The sequence below is a fragment of the Megalops cyprinoides genome, chromosome 17 (genome assembly GCF_013368585.1).
Source record: "Megalops cyprinoides isolate fMegCyp1 chromosome 17, fMegCyp1.pri, whole genome shotgun sequence".
NCBI lineage: Eukaryota > Metazoa > Chordata > Actinopteri > Elopiformes > Megalopidae > Megalops > Megalops cyprinoides.
In genome coordinates, this window is record NC_050599.1 from 9,889,076 (window position 1) to 9,908,921 (window position 19,846).

At 41.0% G+C, this 19,846-nt stretch overlaps 1 protein-coding gene across 3 annotated transcripts in view; it reads right to left on the bottom strand.

The window, feature by feature from the left end:
- Positions 1-19,240, bottom strand: part of LOC118791932 (pleckstrin homology domain-containing family G member 1) — a 73,393-nt gene extending 54,153 nt beyond the window's left edge. For 2 of the 3 annotated variants that reach the window (XM_036549492.1, XM_036549491.1), the window contains exons 1-2: positions 18,900-19,240; positions 1,252-1,327 (exon numbers count right to left, since the gene is read on the bottom strand). In XM_036549492.1, the coding sequence (XP_036405385.1) occupies positions 1,252-1,300 (49 nt within the window). In that variant the 5' untranslated portion in view covers positions 1,301-1,327; positions 18,900-19,240. Of the gene's footprint in view, positions 1-1,221; positions 1,328-18,899 lie in introns of those variants that run through there. The other variant, XM_036549494.1, reaches the window with a different exon arrangement.
- Between the last annotated feature and the right edge of the window lie 606 nt (positions 19,241-19,846).

Here is a 19,846-nt window from a genome sequence, read left to right on the forward strand (position 1 = left end):
TGTTAATGAGTCATTCATAAAAAGTGAAAACCAACTGATTGAATAGCGGGAATTCCGAAATGACTGAAATTTATTCAAACCATGATGAAAATAAATGCAAGAGGAGTGTTTATCACTGCAGGAATAAATGTAGCATTCGGTACAATTTCACTGACATTCAAGTGAGTGCCTTGTGTCTTCACATCTTTTCAGATGTAGATTTATGACATCTGAAACTACGACAACAGGGAAAAACCTAACTGAGGATTTCCATATTAAAGGTTGGGGGAGGTGGTGTAGCTTGGTGGTTTACAAAACACTTAACAGCAAAAAACAACTCTTACATAAGAACCACGAACCACTTCTACAGTTGAGTCTCCAACGGGGTGTCCATTAACCCCTTCAGGCATTTCACGGCCAACTGCCCCCGGACAATAAAATAAAGACCTCACATGGAACCGGCGGGTGATCGCTAGAGCAACAGCTGCTGTGAGCCGCGGGCCCTTTTCTGACAGTGAAAATAAATTACTTTTATGTTTGTGCTGCGTCTGGCCCGTCCCTCGCTGTGACCTGCTTTTCCCGGGCAGCTCGCAATGGCATCTGGGCCCGGTGTATTTACACCCTCTGGACGGGTGCTCCGGAGAACAATGAGAGCTCCGTCAACCAGGGCCAGTGCCCTGCAGTTCTGTCCCCAGAGACGCACTCTGTCCCTTTCTCTGCCTGAGGGGCAAACTGTGGGAAAGTGCAGTGCCACCCACTGCCCCCCCCCCCCCAAATCCTGACTTGCTCTGCCCTCCCTTGCCATCTATTTAGGTCCCGGTGGCACAGGCGGTAGGAAAAAGAGATTTATGTGTCAGGGAGGCTTTCCTCCACAAAAACAGAGGTTTGCGTTATGGGGAGGCGTTTGACCTCGTGACCTAAAATGTTGTATGATATCAACATGACAATGACTCCTCCCTCTGATTTAACAACACAAGGATCCGCTTCAGTTCCCTCGTTCATATTAAATATTGCCCTCTCTCAGCTTCTGCTGTGCCAGGTACTTTAGCGGCAAGGAAGACGTCTTGGATTTAATACGAATCATAAGGACTTTTAAAAAAGAAATAAAACCCAACCTTGATTTAAACTGGTACTATGTGAAATTTACTGAACTACTTAAAAAGCAGTAGCTTTTCTATTTTAAGAAAGCTGCAAAGACTCTCGCAGGAGACAGGAAAAAAAAAAAAAAAAGGCAGGAATTACATGGTTATGAGTGCACGTCTCACGGCTGACCTTCCTCCTCGCTGGCGCCTCGCGTTGCCTCCAGCTCCTTATCCGGCATCTCAGAGGAGCACCGCTTTTGGGGGACCTGCGGGACGTGTAGAAAGGAGAGAGGCTCTGAGAGCGAGGCCACAGCATTCCAGCGAAAGGACACTAACTTTCAGTGGCCCAGGATGCTGTTACAGCCCCAGATTAGCCCCAGGTATGGGGAAGTTATGAGTCCTCTCACACCCCTAGGCTTCACTTTTCACATTCTCCTCGAGCACAAACCAAAAAAACATGTCCAACAACCTGGGAGAGCCGTCGCTTTAACTGCCGCAAAAAAACGCATTCAGATGTACTGAGTTCTTTCTTTCTTTCTTTCTAGCAGTACAAGACATTACATTCCAGCTTGCCTGTATTGGACCTACAAGTAAAGAATCTGCAATTTCAAAATGCCAGCACAAAACTGAACACAAAAATTAAAATCAATGTTGACACATTGTTGCTATATTATAGTGGTCTGATATGCTGCAAGCAATTTTTCCTTCTGATACCAACTTTAATCCAATCTGACCTCATGACAGCTATCTGATCTGAAAAATGCAGAGCACGAAACTTAAAAAGACATTTCAAGGACAACGACATGGTCTGTTGGTAGTCCTTTGATGATAATTTTGAAACAAACGATACAGCAGAGCATATCCTTAAATACCAAAGCACTTACCGCTAAAAGACAACCTTTCCACGTTCCCCCCTCAAAACTCCCATAAAATACCACTCCCAAACAGGTAGAGCCGAGGTTAGAGATTTGTATTTCAGCCTTTCAAGTTACATAGCCCCTGGGGTGTAACCTAACTCAGCTAACCGTTGGTTACTGGCACATGTGGAATACAGGATCAAACGTACGCTACATTCTTCTCTAATCTTGTTGAGTTCATTTCCCAGAGGATAGCTCCGGTATTGAATCCCCATTGTCATTTGCACACAGAGACAAAAGTAACAAAAAAAAAAAGCTGGATGGCTCAACCAGCATACTGTATATGGGGCAAATCAATTAAGCACATCTCTCTCCATGTTCCATTTCCTTCAGCTTCAGAACAAAAGGAGCCAAATTCCTTCCCCATGCACGTTGTTGTCCTGTAAATTATATTGCGCGTGGCATACCCCATGTACTCATTCCACCACATCAGAGACTACATGTTGCCCGTTATGCAGGGCTAACTGATTTCATGTTATCCGTTGTACTTCACAGTCTCAATCAAGTCCAAATCAGTAAGCACATATTAGAAAGTGTACCTGATTCCCCTTCGTTTTCATTACATTGTGCATAATTAAAGGCAGTTTTAACTTATTGTTTGCTTATCAGACACCCGTATATTTGATAGCTTATATTTGACACAGTAGTGTACTTGTACTCACATCAGGATATTCATTATTTATAAGTCATATTTAAGTCATATAAGATATGTGGCCAAGAAGTCTTCAATAGCCAACCAGCTGTTACCCAATGCTGTCCATTTATACAGCTGGCTACTCTATCACTGTCCTGTCTGGGAATCAAACTTGCAGCCATCTCATTACAAAGCCCATTCCTTATCCACTAGATCACATGGCCAGGGATCTTGCTGAAGGATCAGTTGTCATCCTTAAAAAAAGGAGCCTCCCAAACCAGTGCCAAGTCATTCAATCTGCGCATAATACCAGACCTTTGACACTGACCTATAGTATCAGAGCAAAGGAAAAATTGCAGTGGATTCGTGGCTAGTTGGTAAGAGTTTCAAATGTCCGGTGGGATTTACCCATTGTACCCTTGAGCAACGTATTTAACCTGGAATGTTCTGCTTAAAAGCATATAAATGGCCCAGTTTGGAAAAAAAACAATTCACTGTCTGCACACAGAAACAGACTGACAGCAGTTATTATTTAACAATGATATATGTAAACTGACCCTTTCGAACGAAGGTTATTGATGTAAAAAAAAAAAAAAAAAAAAAAAATGGCACAGCATCTTATGACAAGAAATCACAGCGGACAATTTATTCTAAAATGTTTTTTTAAGGGACAAATGTATCCAAAAGGTGCTGACAAAACGGAATAGTTTCTGCTCTCCTGTTTAAATAATGAAACCAAACACTTATCACATCACAGCTGGTGATAATTTAAACACAGCGGATTAGTTAAGCAATGCACATAAGTATCAAACTTAAAGAACACATACCAGCAAACTATAAAGAAAAAAGCCTTCAAAAATAAGCTTCTAGTTGCTTACACTAATGCTCTGTTTATTTTTTTATCCTTGTTTAACAAGCCCTCTTGGCAGACCTTTTCACATACGTTAACGTACAAGACTGCCAAAAATAATGAAGCACATGGTTAGACTTTAGACATAACAAAACTATAGCCAAATATAGGACTCTACAACTGCCACAGTAAAAGAAAGCACTTTGTACTGGCGTTGAGGGAAAGCTAGACATCCTTATCTGTCTGAAGGGAACAGAAGCAAAACATGAAGCACAAAACTCAGCTCTTTTTTAGGCTTGGATAAAAAAAAACCCCACTGAAATCAAGGAACTGATATCTGAGAAATTAGTAGTTACCTACAGTATAGGAGCACTTACTCTATAGGGGTACACTTACTGTTTTGTGCTTCTTTTTCAGTCCTTTCTTTCATTCATCTACTTCATATATTTATGAATTTCCATGCCTAGACCATTTATTTTGCTTTAATTTATAAATACAATATGCATAATATATTCAAATATCCAGTCTTGATCTTGAAGTGTCACCTTAAAATATTTCATGTCAAGCAAGCATTTGTCTGGTAAAACTTGGTAAAACTGCCTTCTGATTGGTGGAATCATTCACTAACACAATGTTGGCACACTGTTAGACTATTCAATCATATTATTTGCTCTGTCTAAAGGTGACTGAGGCATATTGTAACTAAGCAACTGAGAGCCACATCTGTACACCAGTGAAAAGTACAGGCTTTAAAATCTGCATTAACAAGATTCCCAGTCAAATCTGCCGTTAAGCTAAAAACAGCACAGCAGAACCTTCTGGAACACCTGGAACAGCTGCAGTACAGAAACACACCCTTGACAACATGAAAATATTGATCTAAGCCTTAAAGTCTTAAAATCTTCAGTGCAGAGTATGTCAGAGCAGGAACGATGATCACTTGTACTATGGTGTGTAGCAGTTTAACAAGCATGAAGTATGCCACAAATAAACACTTTCTGTATATTTTACATTCAATAATATACAGCAGTTGTTTCAATGATATCAAAATCTTCATAGTGTGTGAAATGACTACTGAATGAGAGTAAAATGGTCATTTTTCTGAGAGCTCTGTGGTTTGCACTTTTTTGATAGATCACAGTGGAATAGTTAGTAGAGGTACTGTGGTGCACTACTGACAATTATCCCACAAAACAGACCTGTGAGTATTCTAAGCAGATTTCAAGACATACTTTCCCAGTTTCCTCTCAGTCCAAATGATATATTTAGAATGGAGGAATTCATTTCCCATTTATAAAATGTGAAAGGTCTCTTTGGAGGCATGGTTTCAAGAATTTTCCCTGATTCGCATATATCCCTTTTCTGGAACATTCTAAGTAGATCATTAAAAGCACATAAAACCACATCTTTTTATACCTAGAGCCAATAAAAAGCCCCATGACAATTAACAAATAATTTAGCCACAAATGAAGATTAACAAGAATAACAAGAATATGTGCATACCAACAAACTATCATTCGATGCCTATGATTAGAAAATAAAGAAATTAGGGATTAAAGTCCACAAATGAAAGGTAAAATTAGCCCTTACTACCCAATCAAGGACCACTAAGTATTTGTAGAAACCTGCCTGGTATATAGTAGTTAAAGTAAACCATTACTTTCCATCACCTCATTAAGGGGTCATTTTTAAAGACCCAGTCCTGCAGCAGACAGAGGTGAGACTGGTATGACAGGAACAACATTTATCCCAGCAACCTTTCAAATTAAACTGTGTAAATGATACAGAGGACTGCAAATGACGCAATGCAGATAACAATGCCAAGGCAGCAATGGCATAGAACAATGCTGGAGTGATGGGGAATCAAAGGAAGCCTATTTTCCTGTATGAAGGGCTACAGCTGCTCCATGAAGGAGTGGTGGCCAATCCAATTCTGAACAAACTTTATTGTAAAAATACACAGCAATACGACCATCCATTGTTCTGTGGGCATTCCTCTCCATTTTGTCTTAGTTCAAACAACCACAGTCCCGCACAAACTCTTTGGAGGGCACAGGCTCACTTTTCTCAGTCCTCAAAAAGGACACGGCTTAGCAGTGGTTGATCTGGTAGGAAAGGACACTTTGGACTTTAAGACCAAAATGGCAGGGACTCAAGTGCCCCTTTCCCCCCAACCCATACCCCAACACCCCTCCACCCCCAACCAAATCCAGCCTCCCCCTCAAAGACAAATATTCAATGCTGAAAATCTACAATCAGTAACACTTGTGTCACATTTATATGCCAAAAATAAATTATTGATTGAAATACTGTCTACCTATACTAAGACCAGACATAATCAGGAACTGAATTTTTTAAAGTAATGTCTCACTGCCTTTTTGTCTGTGGTAACATCAAATCCCAAATGCAAAGTGGCTGGAAAAGTCTCAGGGGATAATTCCAAAATTACCCCTTAAATCTCCTGAAGTCCTTCAGAGAGCCATCAAACTGTATGACATGGCATGACATCGCAGAGGAAGCACTCCAGGGCTTTTGAGAGAGAGGGGAAAAGAAATCTCAAACACTGGTCACTACAAAACACACAATATAATTATTATCAGCTGGCAGCAGTACAATGACTACTAGAAAATTTACATGGAGTGCTGGTCAGAAGTGAGTCTATGTTGGTTTGTGGGCTCGTGGTCCCCCAAAAGCCATCACTGGTTTTGCTTATGCTGAGGGCTTATTTGGGAGCTGGTTTTGAGCCACCTCATCCCAATGTCCATGGATTGGACCATCCATTATGATGACTACAGCCTGGATCATCCAACGAGGGATAGCTTTGGACCACAGCCCCAATACACACCTTTAGGCATCCCAAAACAACAGCATCATCATTTCCTTCAGGGTAAGCCTCAAAATAATATTTATGCGTATACTTCAAAAAAATAAACCCTCTAAAACACAACTGATTCAAAAAGGTGATTCTTCCTTTAAAAAATAGCCTTAAATCATTACTTCCATCCTTCATATTCACCACTGAATAGATGAACAGTAATGAAAGGGTACCTGTGGGAGCCATTTCACATATTTTGTAACCTTTTTAGTTGATTAAGAATAATTTTGTATTGCCATTTGCTGTAATAAAACTTTGGCTAGTCATTTCTAGCTGCACAAAAATCCACAAGAAAAGCAGTTAAAATTCAGTCTTTACCAGTAAGCATCTATTGTTGTACAGCTCATGTGCAGCTATGCAAAAACAGTGTAAACACAGCATTACATTACAGCTGCGTATGAATTGTGTCAATGGGTGTCAACGATTCAGCAAAGGTCTATTGTCAGCCATACCAAGCCCTTCATTGAGAGAGAACTGTGGCCTTTCAGGGTCTTTAGTTTCAAACTGAACTCATTTGAATGCAACATTTAATTGGCTTAAGCTACTGTGTCAGATCGGATTGCATGACCCACATACTGGAGGCGCCTTGTATTACCTCGCACACACTCTCACACTACCCTCACCATTCAGACCCTTGTTATTAAACCCGCGCCTCAACTGACAGTCCGCGGGAGAGGGGACGAAAACGACCTCGCGTTTTGGTGCCAGCGCCTGCTTGTAAACCCTCAACGCCCCTCGCTGTGCTGCCACCTACGTCTGAACGCTAATCAGTTTACTGACATGGCTAATAATGTGTGGGTGAACGGGGTTAATTTACGGTGCGTGGCGTGCCCACACACACTCACACACACACAAACACAGACTCATAAATGTCCATGCACACTCAAACACATTCATGTAAGCATGCATGCATGCACATGGGTGTGCATACACTCACACACACAAAATCATAACTGTATGTGTGCAACACACACACACACACATTCACAAACATTCACCCAGATACCATATCCAAACACACGCAAGCACAAACAAACACAAACAAACGCACATTGCGCCGGCCGGGCCACGGCCCCCCTCTTAATAGCAGAGTAACTTTTCAAAGTGAAATATTCTGGGCCCTATGGCAGAGCTGGGAAGGCTGCCATGGTGCAGCGCCTTTAATGGACGCCCTTGTGCTGTGGTGTTAGGCCCGGCGCCAGCTCTCCCAGTTACACACTTCACACGGGTATTACCCATTGACTGACAGGGTTTTGGGCCTGACTGCCCTCTCTCTCACCCACACAAGAGCTCACTGTGTCCACCCTTAAATGTTAAAGGAACAATATCCTGTAACTCGCGACTTGCACGACAGCAGAATCACTGTGGAGATCTTAGCGCACCAAGGCTACTGTGAAAGGGGATATGTGAAACGAATGGCTTGGATGTCATGGGGATTTTTCTGAGCCTGACAGACACACTGCAGCTTCCTTCCTACACATCTGCATATCACTTCAATGGCACAGATGGGAGCCACAGAGCATGATGCGTTTATGAAATGTAAACACTTCTGCTTGCACCACAGTTAGTAAAACAATGACTGTGGGAATGGTTAAACTCATTGTGATATCAATATTAAGAAAATTCCATGGTTATATGCCACCTGATAGGTTAGATGCCTTAATATCTCAATCAGCTTAAATCAAGCTCAGTATTGCTGGCAACTTAAAGAAGCTGAGCCATTGTAATCATAACACCATGTAAAAAACAGTTCTACACATAACTAATATCTACATGGATGTTGACTAATACAGCATCAGATCTTACATACATTATTTTATGTAGTGTTAAACTTTACTCTTTCAGCATTAGAAAGTACTTTCACTTACTTTGAGTCTCCATTATCAATTCAGAAAGATTAAGCATTTCAATTAGATGCAAAAATTCTAAAACATCACAGAAAGGTTTCAAAAGACTCACATGTAAAAGGGAGTGATTCCCCTTTAAGCCCCACATCCAGGTGTAATCCAAAAGCTTTAACACACTTTCTCTGATGGATTTTCAGAAATATGACTTCATACTGTATGTTCTTAGCACATGTTGAGACATCACTACTGCATAGGTGATTGATAGATTGCATTGATAAAACAGGAAATTCTGCCTCACCCTTAGATTTTATAGTCATTACTTATGAAGTCAACTGCAACATTAGCACAATACAGTTGTTCCTAAGAAACAAATATATAAACTCACAGGAATTCTCATTACGGGCCATAAGGAAATCACTTTTATTCAGTTGGTTAATGTTTCACTGCTGTGTCAATTCAATTCATGGCTCTATACCAACTTTTTATCTGCAGCTACAAAGGTGACAATGTTTCTATTATTCAAATCATAGCCTACAGTGTGTCATTTCAATAAAACTCAAAGCGCATGAACGCATACCAGGTTTATGATAATGATAAATAATAAAGCATTACTTCATCAAGTGTAACACTGCGGCTGTCACTGTTTTATTCGTATCAAAGTGACCCGTATTTTTAACCTATCAAGTCTCACACATTCTGTCTACGAAGCTGGAAGGCAAACGTAACTGACAGTGTTTAAACAACGGTATGACATGGTATCTATATTTAGAAAAGGGAAAAGGACTTGTGTCCATATCTGAACTCTGTAATATATCTACTTTACCAAGATGTTTACATAATTACTTGTCAGCCATTTTCTTAGCTATTATATCTTACATTACTGCTTGTTACAATTTATACCTGCAGTTTCACTGGAACAGCTTTATGCCATACTGTATTTTGGGCTGGAGCATTTTTATAGCCAATGCCAGCATGTGTATTACAGAGTGAGCTTTTCCATGTTATGACAACTAGCTAGCTTGCAAACAACAGCACAATGATGTTAGCTCTCATTTAGCGCTCATACCCAGCCCACACTCGAACTTGTGATGTCTGTTGCTGTAGGGCTCAGCCTGCACTCGGAGCAGGTGTCTCTGTTTACTGAGCCACTCGCAAGCCATAGGTTTTACTTTCACACATTTCCCATTTACAGCTGGACATGTTTACATTTCAAGTGCATGACAGCGGTTCCCAAATTGGGATTCAATCCTGCAACATTCTGGTGACACGTCCACTATGCCACTTAGCCTTAGCACTTAGCCTCCTGCAGCACCTGTAACCCTCTAGCAGAACGACCAGTACCCACACCATGTAAACCTGCCACCCCAGGAAAACTAGGCCATTCTGCCACCGCGGCGCCTTTCACACTTCTGATATGCCATGTTTGAAAGATTGCACTCACATATACAAGTAGGGCTCGATAAGCTAGCGTTTATAGAATGCCAAGCCAAGAAGGAGTATTAGCACAACTGGCACAATGGTGTTCTGTGATAGCAATGTTAACACGAGCGATATGGCACTCCATTAAAAGCACCAGCAAGCTCCTGTCAGCTGGCCTTACATGTATACCTTGAGGTAGAGAGCAATCAGGCCTTTGTCATCCATCCAAGTGTGACCCTTGTTTTTAGGGCCCGGCACGTATTGTGTGCACACTGTGACAGATTCAAACACTCAACCCCTGAGCAAACCCTGGTCTAGTTTATCACCGAGCGTGACGTGCCCTGAATGGAGATGGATCGTGTAATTAATAGAGACAGAAGACTCTTCAAGGCCAGTCGCAGCATGCAGGCACGGCCTCTTGGCGGTCAGTGCTGAGACTGTTAAAAACTTTGCATTCTGGGAGGCAGCAGATGAAAATCACCCACGGAGCAAAGAAAAAGGGCACGTCTGATTCAGCTGTACTGCTGCAAAAGACACATGCACACACATGCATTGTGCACTCTGAAAAGAAGCACACAGAGCTGTACACTGAAAAAAAAACACACACACACACCCACACACACACGAGCGTGTGCACAAACACTCTCTGACAATGTAATCTTTAATTTATCCTGAATCGCCTATAATTCAAAGCCTCCTTACACATCTTTTTGGGTGGTGCCAAACCAAAGTGACAGAGGGGGACACAGCCCTATTGACAACTCCACCATCATACCACACACAGACATTATGGGCCTCAAATATTCCTCACTTAGCAATAAGAATGGGCTTGCTTCTGACCAACTGCTGAGCTTGCCCAACCATGACAAAGCATTTTTAGTTTAAAAACTAATTTATTAGGACTTGTCTGGTCAGTTGAATGGCATTCAGCCATAAAGCCTGTGATATTCATGGCTCCATTTCTCTTTGGACTTTTTTTTGGAAATACAGGCCATCATTTTCAAAAGTGGTACTTAAGTTAACAACAGCTCATTAATCAACGAAATGCGCTTCATAAACACATGAGTTACAAGGAAAGACAGATTTGCCTCTTGTAATTATACAAGCTTGCAGTTCTGTTGAAGGCTGGCAATTAAAATGAATTACTCGATTTATTAACAATTTACTGGAACTGCACTGTGTGTACCCCATCAGCAATACGCTAATATGATATATAGACATTTATTACAGGAACGAAATTCCTTCCACTCAGCGGAGTCTGCTCTCTGATAAACTGTTTGCACCATACTGTAATTCACCTCACAGAAGTCAGTTACTTTAATATATAAATGTTTCCCCAAAAAAGTATGGCATTTGAGGGACCCTCTGGAAAAGGGTTTAGTTGGATTGGCTGAGTAAACAAAAGATAATTGGGTGTTTCCAGGTAGATTTATAAATTGTTGGGCCTCTACTTTCCCTGGGTTACATGATCTCATAGATCAACGTTATAGTAGATGCTGTGAAGCACAATCTTCACCTGTTCCCCAAAAACTCGTCATTTTTTGTTAGTTATTTGTTGTGGGATTGCAGTCAGTACAGGTGTGTGGCTTCCAAGCAGGAGGCATTTTGTTTCAGTTGGGTGTGTGCTCAAGCTAGTTACTGTGTTTGTTGGTTTTTAAAATTATTATATTTTTTTTGTAAATTTGGCTTCTTCTGTTGGTTTTTGTGAGAAACATCAGCCAAGCTCTTAACAGGAGTCTTTCACATTTGTTTCATATCTACTTGCCTAATGTCAGGCATAAGTTGTTCTTTCAGTCATTATACTGTTAGAGGAGAACAGCCATCAAAGGCGGCAGAAGCATTAAACTGCAAAACAGGCCTCCAAAACTGATATCCATTAAACCTTGCATTACATTTTCACAACCTGTCTCCCAATGCAAACCATTCCTTGTCAAATGCACATGTTCTTTTTTCAATCCATCTGATCTAAGGTGAGTGCCAGGGGAATGTTTTACCTTCTAGTTTGCTTAAGCAGTATTAATCCAAGACTCCCCTTTTTATTTTTGAAAAGTGACAAGTGCATCACCACAAAGACGCATGACATGTTTTTTTTTTTTGACATCGACTGTAATCCACTGCTTTAATTGCATGTTGTGATCTGAATGCTGTACATGTCTCAGCCACACAGCGAGTCTTTTTTTTTTTTTTTCTGCAGCAAATTATTACCTCTGCTCTTGCTGTGAACCTGCTCGATCAGTCAGATCCATATTTAACAAGTAAATAAGTGTATGCTGTGGAGAATAAAACAGTACTTAAGAGAAGTGGAACACAAAACAGCCCTGAGCTGAAGCGCATACATGCACAACAACCCTGAAGTGCGACATTGTCAGTGAGACTTCTACTGGCGTTACGACATCCACCTATTCTTAACAGTAAATACCACATCTATTGCTACAGACAAGCAGCCTGCATTGAAACCAATGGGCGCCCAGTGAGCTTTGTCTGGGCCCATCACAAAATCCCCACACAATCAGTTCAGAGCCATCATATGCAAGGCCTTTCATAGACGATTGTGTATCCAGTGACGGCAGTGTCTGTGCTTTAATGTGGTGATGGGGGACCAGGTTCCTACTGAAGTGATTGTTTTCAAAAACAAAGGAGAGTCGCTTTGTGAGGGTTCGGCTATGCCTCGTGCAGATTGAAATTAAATGACATTTTCCTCCCAAGTCAGACCGGTTTTCGCCAGGGCTGTAAACTGCTTTAAATGAGCTTACCCTCAGCACAAATTACAAGACAAGGCAAATGGGTCTGCTTTTATTGATTTGCTGCATTAATCCCAGAATCATGGATGTTTGAGCTGGGGATCATTTGGTGAACTTGGAAGAAACTGTACTTTTTTGTGGTACGCATCATTCAAAGTTAACTGTTGAGCAGCAACTTTGAAGAAACCAAAAATTAAAACCAGCCTCTGTCCTGGTTTAAAGCCTGTCCGATTTTGTAGGCTTCAAAATGAATATATAAACAGCTACAAAAATACAAATCAAAGTGTGGGTTATATTCCATGCAGGCTATAAAAATCTTCTGAGGGTCCACTTGGCTCAGCACATCACCCAGATTTCTCTTATAGCTTATTAATCTAGTCCAGTACAAGGTCATCTGTAAATAGCATTTCAGCACAGCGTGGCTGGACATGTTTGTTTATATAGATCATGTCATTAGGGACTTTTCTAATTAAAATGCTAAAAAGCTAAAAGAGTAAAATGACTCCTATATAATGCTGTGAAAGGACTGCAGCAATTTGACTAATTTTACTATCCATCATAACAAATCACATATCTCACATTTTGTTTGTGATTGAATATAGAAGGAAGAAGAGTAAGCTGCAGAAACAAGAATAAAATGGATGATTGCTACTCCACCAGTCTCAAAAGACATTTCACATCGAATTTATGACCCACTTTCATTCCAAGTGGAGTCCAGAATACAGAGCTATGTTTAGGATTAATACCCACCTCCAAGGTCACCAAATAAAAACAGTCAATGAACATTCAAGCTTAATGAACGTTCAAGCCAATAACCAATGCATATGGTAGAAAGGAATGTACTCCTACTAAAGTCTTGAAAGGAGCACTGTTTTGGGGAGATGTGCATATCCCATTTGGACTACACTATAGTGAATGACAAACTACATTGTTAGCAGATACTCTTATAAAGCTTACATAGCTTACATTTGACATGATTTCTGTTTATACAGTTGGATATTAACTGAAGTAATTAAATTAGAATCTTCATATAAATAATAAATAAGGTAATTACATGAACTAAACTGTTGTTGTGCTGACAACCTCAGTTACCAGACAGCTCTATAGCACTTCCATCACCGTGCTTTTCAATAACAATACTGTATGCGTTTCCACTGATTACACTACCCTCACGTCATTCCACCCCTAAAGCACAATTTATTTACAAACGGATTTTCCGAGGGGACATTCCAAGCTAAAGTCTCTCAAAATGATCTTTCCTTAAAAAGGAAGTCTTGAAATTTTGGACGGGGGTGGGGGGTGGGGGGGGGGGGGGGGGGTTGTGTGGGGGGAGGAAATTCCGCTACACACAACACTACACTAAAAATAATAGCTCCCGCTAAACAGGCCCTGGCCTGCCTCTTCCGCACCAAAGGCCACCAGGATCTCCTGGCCTGCTGGATACCCCCTGTCCCAATGCGGCGGTCATGTGACCTCACACCTGAGTGCTTCAGGAAACAGTGATGCTTGTCTGCTGGCACCGAGTCCCCCTCTGACAGGCGACTAGGTTTTAGGCCAAAAAAACACTGCCCGTTTATATATAAAGCAACAGGAAACCAGCCACAAAACAGCAGATGTCCTCCGGTCAAGGTCAAGCGCTGTCATCGCAGTGCCATCGGACATCTGTAATGCAGGAGAGGATTCTCCAGTAGGAATGCTTTTGTTGGAGGCTTACTTGTTAATGCTTGCATCATTTTCCAGGCAGCAGCCATTGGAAATTCGGGAAGTAAGAATTGCAGATGTTGTCTGGAATTGAGCATTTTCCCTAAGATAAACTCGCACACGTTTAATGTTTAATGTAAAAAAAAAACACACATGAAATGAAATATATGAAGTATATCTAAAATAGCTGAAAAACTAATTGTATACAATCAATCCTCATGGTAAGCTAGTATTTACCAGAAGTTTGTTTTCAATTTTCAGTGGCAGTGCAATGGCTAATGCAGAACACTGGCAAACCGCATCATATTAAGAGTGTTGAGTGGTTATTTTTCATTCAATACCCATGGCTCATTGACTGGTTGGCTATGGTACAAGTCCATTGCTATGGTACATTCTGTACCAGTGATGAGCTCTGTAGCAAAGGTACATTCAGTAACAAAGGGATATTCAATCTTTATTTTAGATACAATAGTCATAGTTCAAGTTCATTGCTATGGTCAGTTCAGTGGCTGTGCCACATTTAGTAGCTATGATAATTATGGTCATTAAGCTATTACAATTAGCATAAACTTAGGCGAGTATTACCCAGCAGTTACCAATACATCACAATAACTTCAGAGTTGTCTGCAAAAAAAAGGTATGCGAGGAATTCCTTTACAGGCTGATTCCTATGAAAACTGCACTGCTGCACAGTTTATGGATAGTGTTACACCTGCAATGGAACAGCCACTGCAAAGGTCCTGGCAGAAACAGGGGTTAGAGTTAGGATCATATTATGGTCTGTCGCTCCCTTGGTCCAGACATGCATGCTCCAAAAGGGCCCTCTTTGTCTGAAAATCAACACATGCACCATAAAGCCTTGAAACTAACTACAGTATCTTGAAAGCTTGCAGGTGCCCTCATTAAACGCCAGGAAGGAATGCTGTCATTGATCTAGACACACACACAGAGCGAGACTGGTGTCATTGTTCAGTACCCCTTCCCCCCACTCCGGCTTAAGATTGTGGTGCCTAACAAAGACACACTCAATCTTACCTGTCTTCAGAGCTTTAGGTGTGTTCACAGATGTACCTAGACTTGGGTGGGAGTGGCGGGGGCTCTGGTATTCTATGGCATATGTGAGCGACATCTTTCACAGATAATCTCACAGCAGGGAAATAATTAGACAATTTGCTTCAAAAGCTGTTACTGTCCCACCCCGACCACACTCTGTTTGGATGCTGATCCTATTCATGATCAAAAAGGTACAAGTCTCTAGCCCTGCGGTTACTTGTCAGAATCCAAAGATAGCTTTGCATTTTAGATGGGAACAGACAAATAGACAGATCAGATCAAGGGCAAAGGTGGGAGCTGGAGGCTCTGAAATGAGATCTGCGCTGATACTGATCAGATGAGAACAGTTACCTGCTGATGCAGCAGATTTCCTGTATGGCAAACCAGAGTGGGCGTTCAGCTGTCCAGGAAGATTGGAGGCCCTGTGGCTTGGCTCGGCCACATTGTTTTGGTCCCTTTCTCCTGCCAGGATCAACAGAAACCCCCTTCAGTGCAGCTAAACCTTCACTCTGAAGGTGCCCCGGCTCAGGAAAGCAAGCCGTTATCAGTGCAAGTTCAGCTCCTAGTGTTTTTCTTCTTCATTTGACCTACTGACTTAAACAGTAAATGGCTGTCGCTGCCAAAACTGCTGAGGTCCACAACTGCTGATTGCTTAGAGAACAAAGACGTCTGAGCAGGTGAAGCTGTTCCGTTTTCACAATGAACAATGAACATCTCACGTGAAGCACTGGATGCAATTCACCAACCATGCCTTCCTTTCATAAACAATGTACATTCTTGTGGGCGAAAAACAACAGAAACACACATCTGGCAATTTTCCGTGCAAAATACATGCTGGAAGAATACAAACTAGTGTCCAAATAGCAATCAGAAACAACAGGAAATGCCTTTGGCATGATGTACAAGTCAGTGTTTCATCTACATGAGACTAATCCATCACTTCCAACAGAGGTATCTGGCCATGCTTCAGAGCAAAGCAATATCAAAAATTCCCTATCAGGAGTAATAAAACCAGAGACTCTTTTTAATTTATACTGGAAAGTTTGTACCTGCTTTGTTGAATCAAATAATCCATCAAGCGAACTCCTCAGTTACTTCCACATCTTAATGATGGGAACTCCTTAGCCAGACCATGAAGGAGTGTAGAGCACATCATCTCCCAGTTGATAAATTGTCTATAATAAAACTGCTCTACATACCATGTCTTCATACCAGAAAAGACGGAGAGGGAGCATCCTCTAAGATCTGACTGAAGATAACTTTGTGCAGTAGCAGAAGGGGACTGAAGTGATGTCATGCCCCAAAAAGCCTCCTTTGCAACTGCCCGACGTGACCTCACAGTGGGGTGGCCTGCAAGTAGCAGGTGAAAGATCACGACCCACATACACACTCCCAATGTGCACTCGGCAAGGACTCTGGCCCATGCAGGCTTAAAACAAGCTTGTGATTCAGAAGGAGGAGCCCCACAGTAGACCCTTAGATTACATCAAAGGGACATATTATGGACCATTAGAAAACACATCTCTGACCCAGTGTCCAGGGTCATAAACATTTACAGAGAACATCAACGCAGTAAGAATGTCTAACTGTGGTCATTGCTTCTGAAGGCTCTCTACTAGCCTATACAGTAGATTCCAGGAGATCACAAACTCAGAAAAGCACATGATATAAAAGATGAATAATGGATCTTGTTTAGTTTTACGGTGCCAGGTTTTTCTATGTCTCTGGAGACTTGCCCCCCTATCACTAAACACTGTAACAATATTATTCCCATCTTGGAAACAATGTTAAATATGCTTTTCATGTTTTCTATAAAGCGCTGCACAGCAGGGGTCTCTTCCTTCCAACATGCTTTGTATTCAAGGCAGCCTGGATCTGGTTTGATGTGGTCGAAGAGACACAGATTTTACCTTAGGTTATGGGCCTTGGATCTCAGTAGGTAAGCTCGCCAATATTATCTGCAAACAGCAATTGCAAGTTTCAGTTCTGTTTTTAGGTGAAACTCAGAGAAAAACGTTATGGACTGATGTAAATTAAACTGGGGGTTGGACCATCTCTACACTATAATGCTTTGTACTTTCTATACTTTGGTACTTTGAATAGCAAATATGATATATTTTGTTTGATTCATACATCAAGAATTAACTGGCCACTGAACTGAATAGTAATAGCACTGCGTAAAGCAAAGGACAGAGCACCCTAGTGGTTTAACTGATTGCCAAGAATAAAGCACTACAATGAATGGTGAAGAAGAGAGGTAAAACAGCAGCAAAATGGACAAATAAAAAGTTTTAGGAAGTGATAACTGATACACTTCCACCATGATAGGGCAGTGCATGCAGTGTGACTGAAATCATTTTACAGAAGAAGCAGGGGCAGTGACCTAAAAATGTAACAATACATTCTGCACACTGTAGTTCTGCATAAGTACAATTAAGCAGAAGAAGACCGTAGCCATGCAGGCACAAAACCAGACAACAACAAAGACACTAAGGACCTCACATGAGCCAAGCCAGAGCTGCCCCGTAAACTGAGCTTGCCGTAAATCAGGAAGAGGCAACAAAACAGAGAAACGCTACTGTGAGAACAGGGAACTGCTCCCCGACATCAGGCCTCTAGCATTACACAGGGGCATATATATCACACGGGGTGGCAGGGCGAGCCGGAAAATCAGGAAGATCAGACGTCACACTGCACGTGTGATTTAGGTGCCAAACATAACACCTGCCACCCCCCGCTCTCTTTGGTACCAGTCAATTCTCAATAAAGTCTGTGAATTTAACAAAACGAAAAGTATTTACTAAAAAACAACACAGGAGGCGCCATGTCATTCATACATTTAATATTATCGTCCTTTATGATAATCTTTTGTATCACGTGCCTTTAAATACTCACATGAAAGCCATGTCACCCCCCATGAAATTTCATGTCAGAAAGAATTAAGCAAGCACTGCAGTCCCACTCTCATCAAAACAAATCATAATCAAGATGCCTCCCTAAAAACTACTTTTACATAAATATCCACACATACAAATCACAGGAAGGTGCACTTTGATTATAACATTTTTTACAGTTTTGTTAATCTCTGAAAGCTGGCTATAAGTGGAAACAAAGCTCTTTATCCAAGCTCCATGACAGTGTCTTCAAGCATAACAGTTTTGTATAACTCCAGTAGTTATGCAAGAATTTAACTTTTTGATTTTGAAAAAAAAGTTTTGTTTTTTTCCCCCCAAGGGGAAAACTTCAACCATTCTCGCAATAACTCTTCTCTTCCTGTTGGCTATTAAGCCTCCAGTGTTCAATTTTATTTAAAAATGTGTCTCTTGACAGCAAGGGGGGTATGCACTCACATCAAATGTAATGTATATTATTATGTCATCATAGATCATTTACACGTTACACGAGACAAAATAAAATGTTAAAGTGACTGTTACTTATTACCTTCAATCTGGTGCGTTCTTATTACTCTTATATGATAATAAACATTATTTGTCCCAACAAAATAACATTTGCCAATATTGATTAACCAGAATGTAAACCAACCATTTTACTGCTTAATCTGAAAAATTACGTGTTAGAGACGGCTTCACAAAAAATATTCAGCAAGTAATCGATCGAACTGTCAGTGGAGAAAGTAAGAAAAAATGGCATAAAGCTATATTGCCTATGCAGTTGCTTGAACACACCTTGCCAGACCCGAGTTCATTTAGTAAATACGAATAGTTAACAAGCTGTACACGACCAGAGAAACTATTTCTGCACCTTGTTGAAACATGCATATTATCAATGATATATGCTTACCTTGAGTCTTCGTCAACGTCTGAGGTTCGAGTATGAGCTTCAAAGTTATGTCGCCCTAATGAAAGCACTGCCACAGGAGCAAAAATTATTCTTCATTAGTCTGTGGAGTTCTGTGCTCCGACGCCGCTCTTCACCAAACCACCTTTAAAAGCCTCAAACGGTTCCTTTTCAGTTTGTTTGGGAGTCTGCCAAGCGAGAGCAGTCAGATTTCAGCCGGGACACGAAAAGATCATTATACTAATCGCTAGCGGGCTCTGTCAGGCGTTCTTTGTGCAAGGCAGTGGTACCGGAGAGCAAACGGTTAACTATTCTTCTTTCCTTTAAGCGGTCTCCGTTGTGTCACTGGGTTTTATGAAAGCGTTGAACATGCACCAGAGCGCAATCGCGTAACATTTCAGTAGGAATTTTGAGAAAGTATGATGAAAACGAAATGGTCTTTTTAAATATGTAAACAGGTCTTTCATATTAGGCAAAGCCGCATTGCTACGCTTTCGATTCAAATTGTGTCCAGGTGCAACTGGCAGGTTGAGTGGGGGTCGTAAAATGTTCATAGGTAGGTAGAAGGCACTGTGAATTCACTACTTACTAGTGAATTTATCTTTTAGCGAGGACCTTATGCTTTCCTAAGTAAAAAAAAAAAAAAAAAAAACCTATCAAGGCAAACCGAAATGCGAGTTGTGTTTACGAAATAGTGTCGGTTTGACTGTTTGGCTAATGTGTTCCAACACATGAGCTGCTTTTCGATTTTGGCAGAAACTTTTGAACATACAGATATGAGTGCAAGACTGCAAACCACAGTTTTCTGTATTCAGCCCACGCTACAGAGATATACTGTTGTTGTTTTTTTTTTACTCATTAGTGTGCAGTCCATCATACATTTGGTAATTATTATACTTTGTCAAAAGTACTAATGTACGCCAGTAGAATAAATTACTATGCTCGAAACT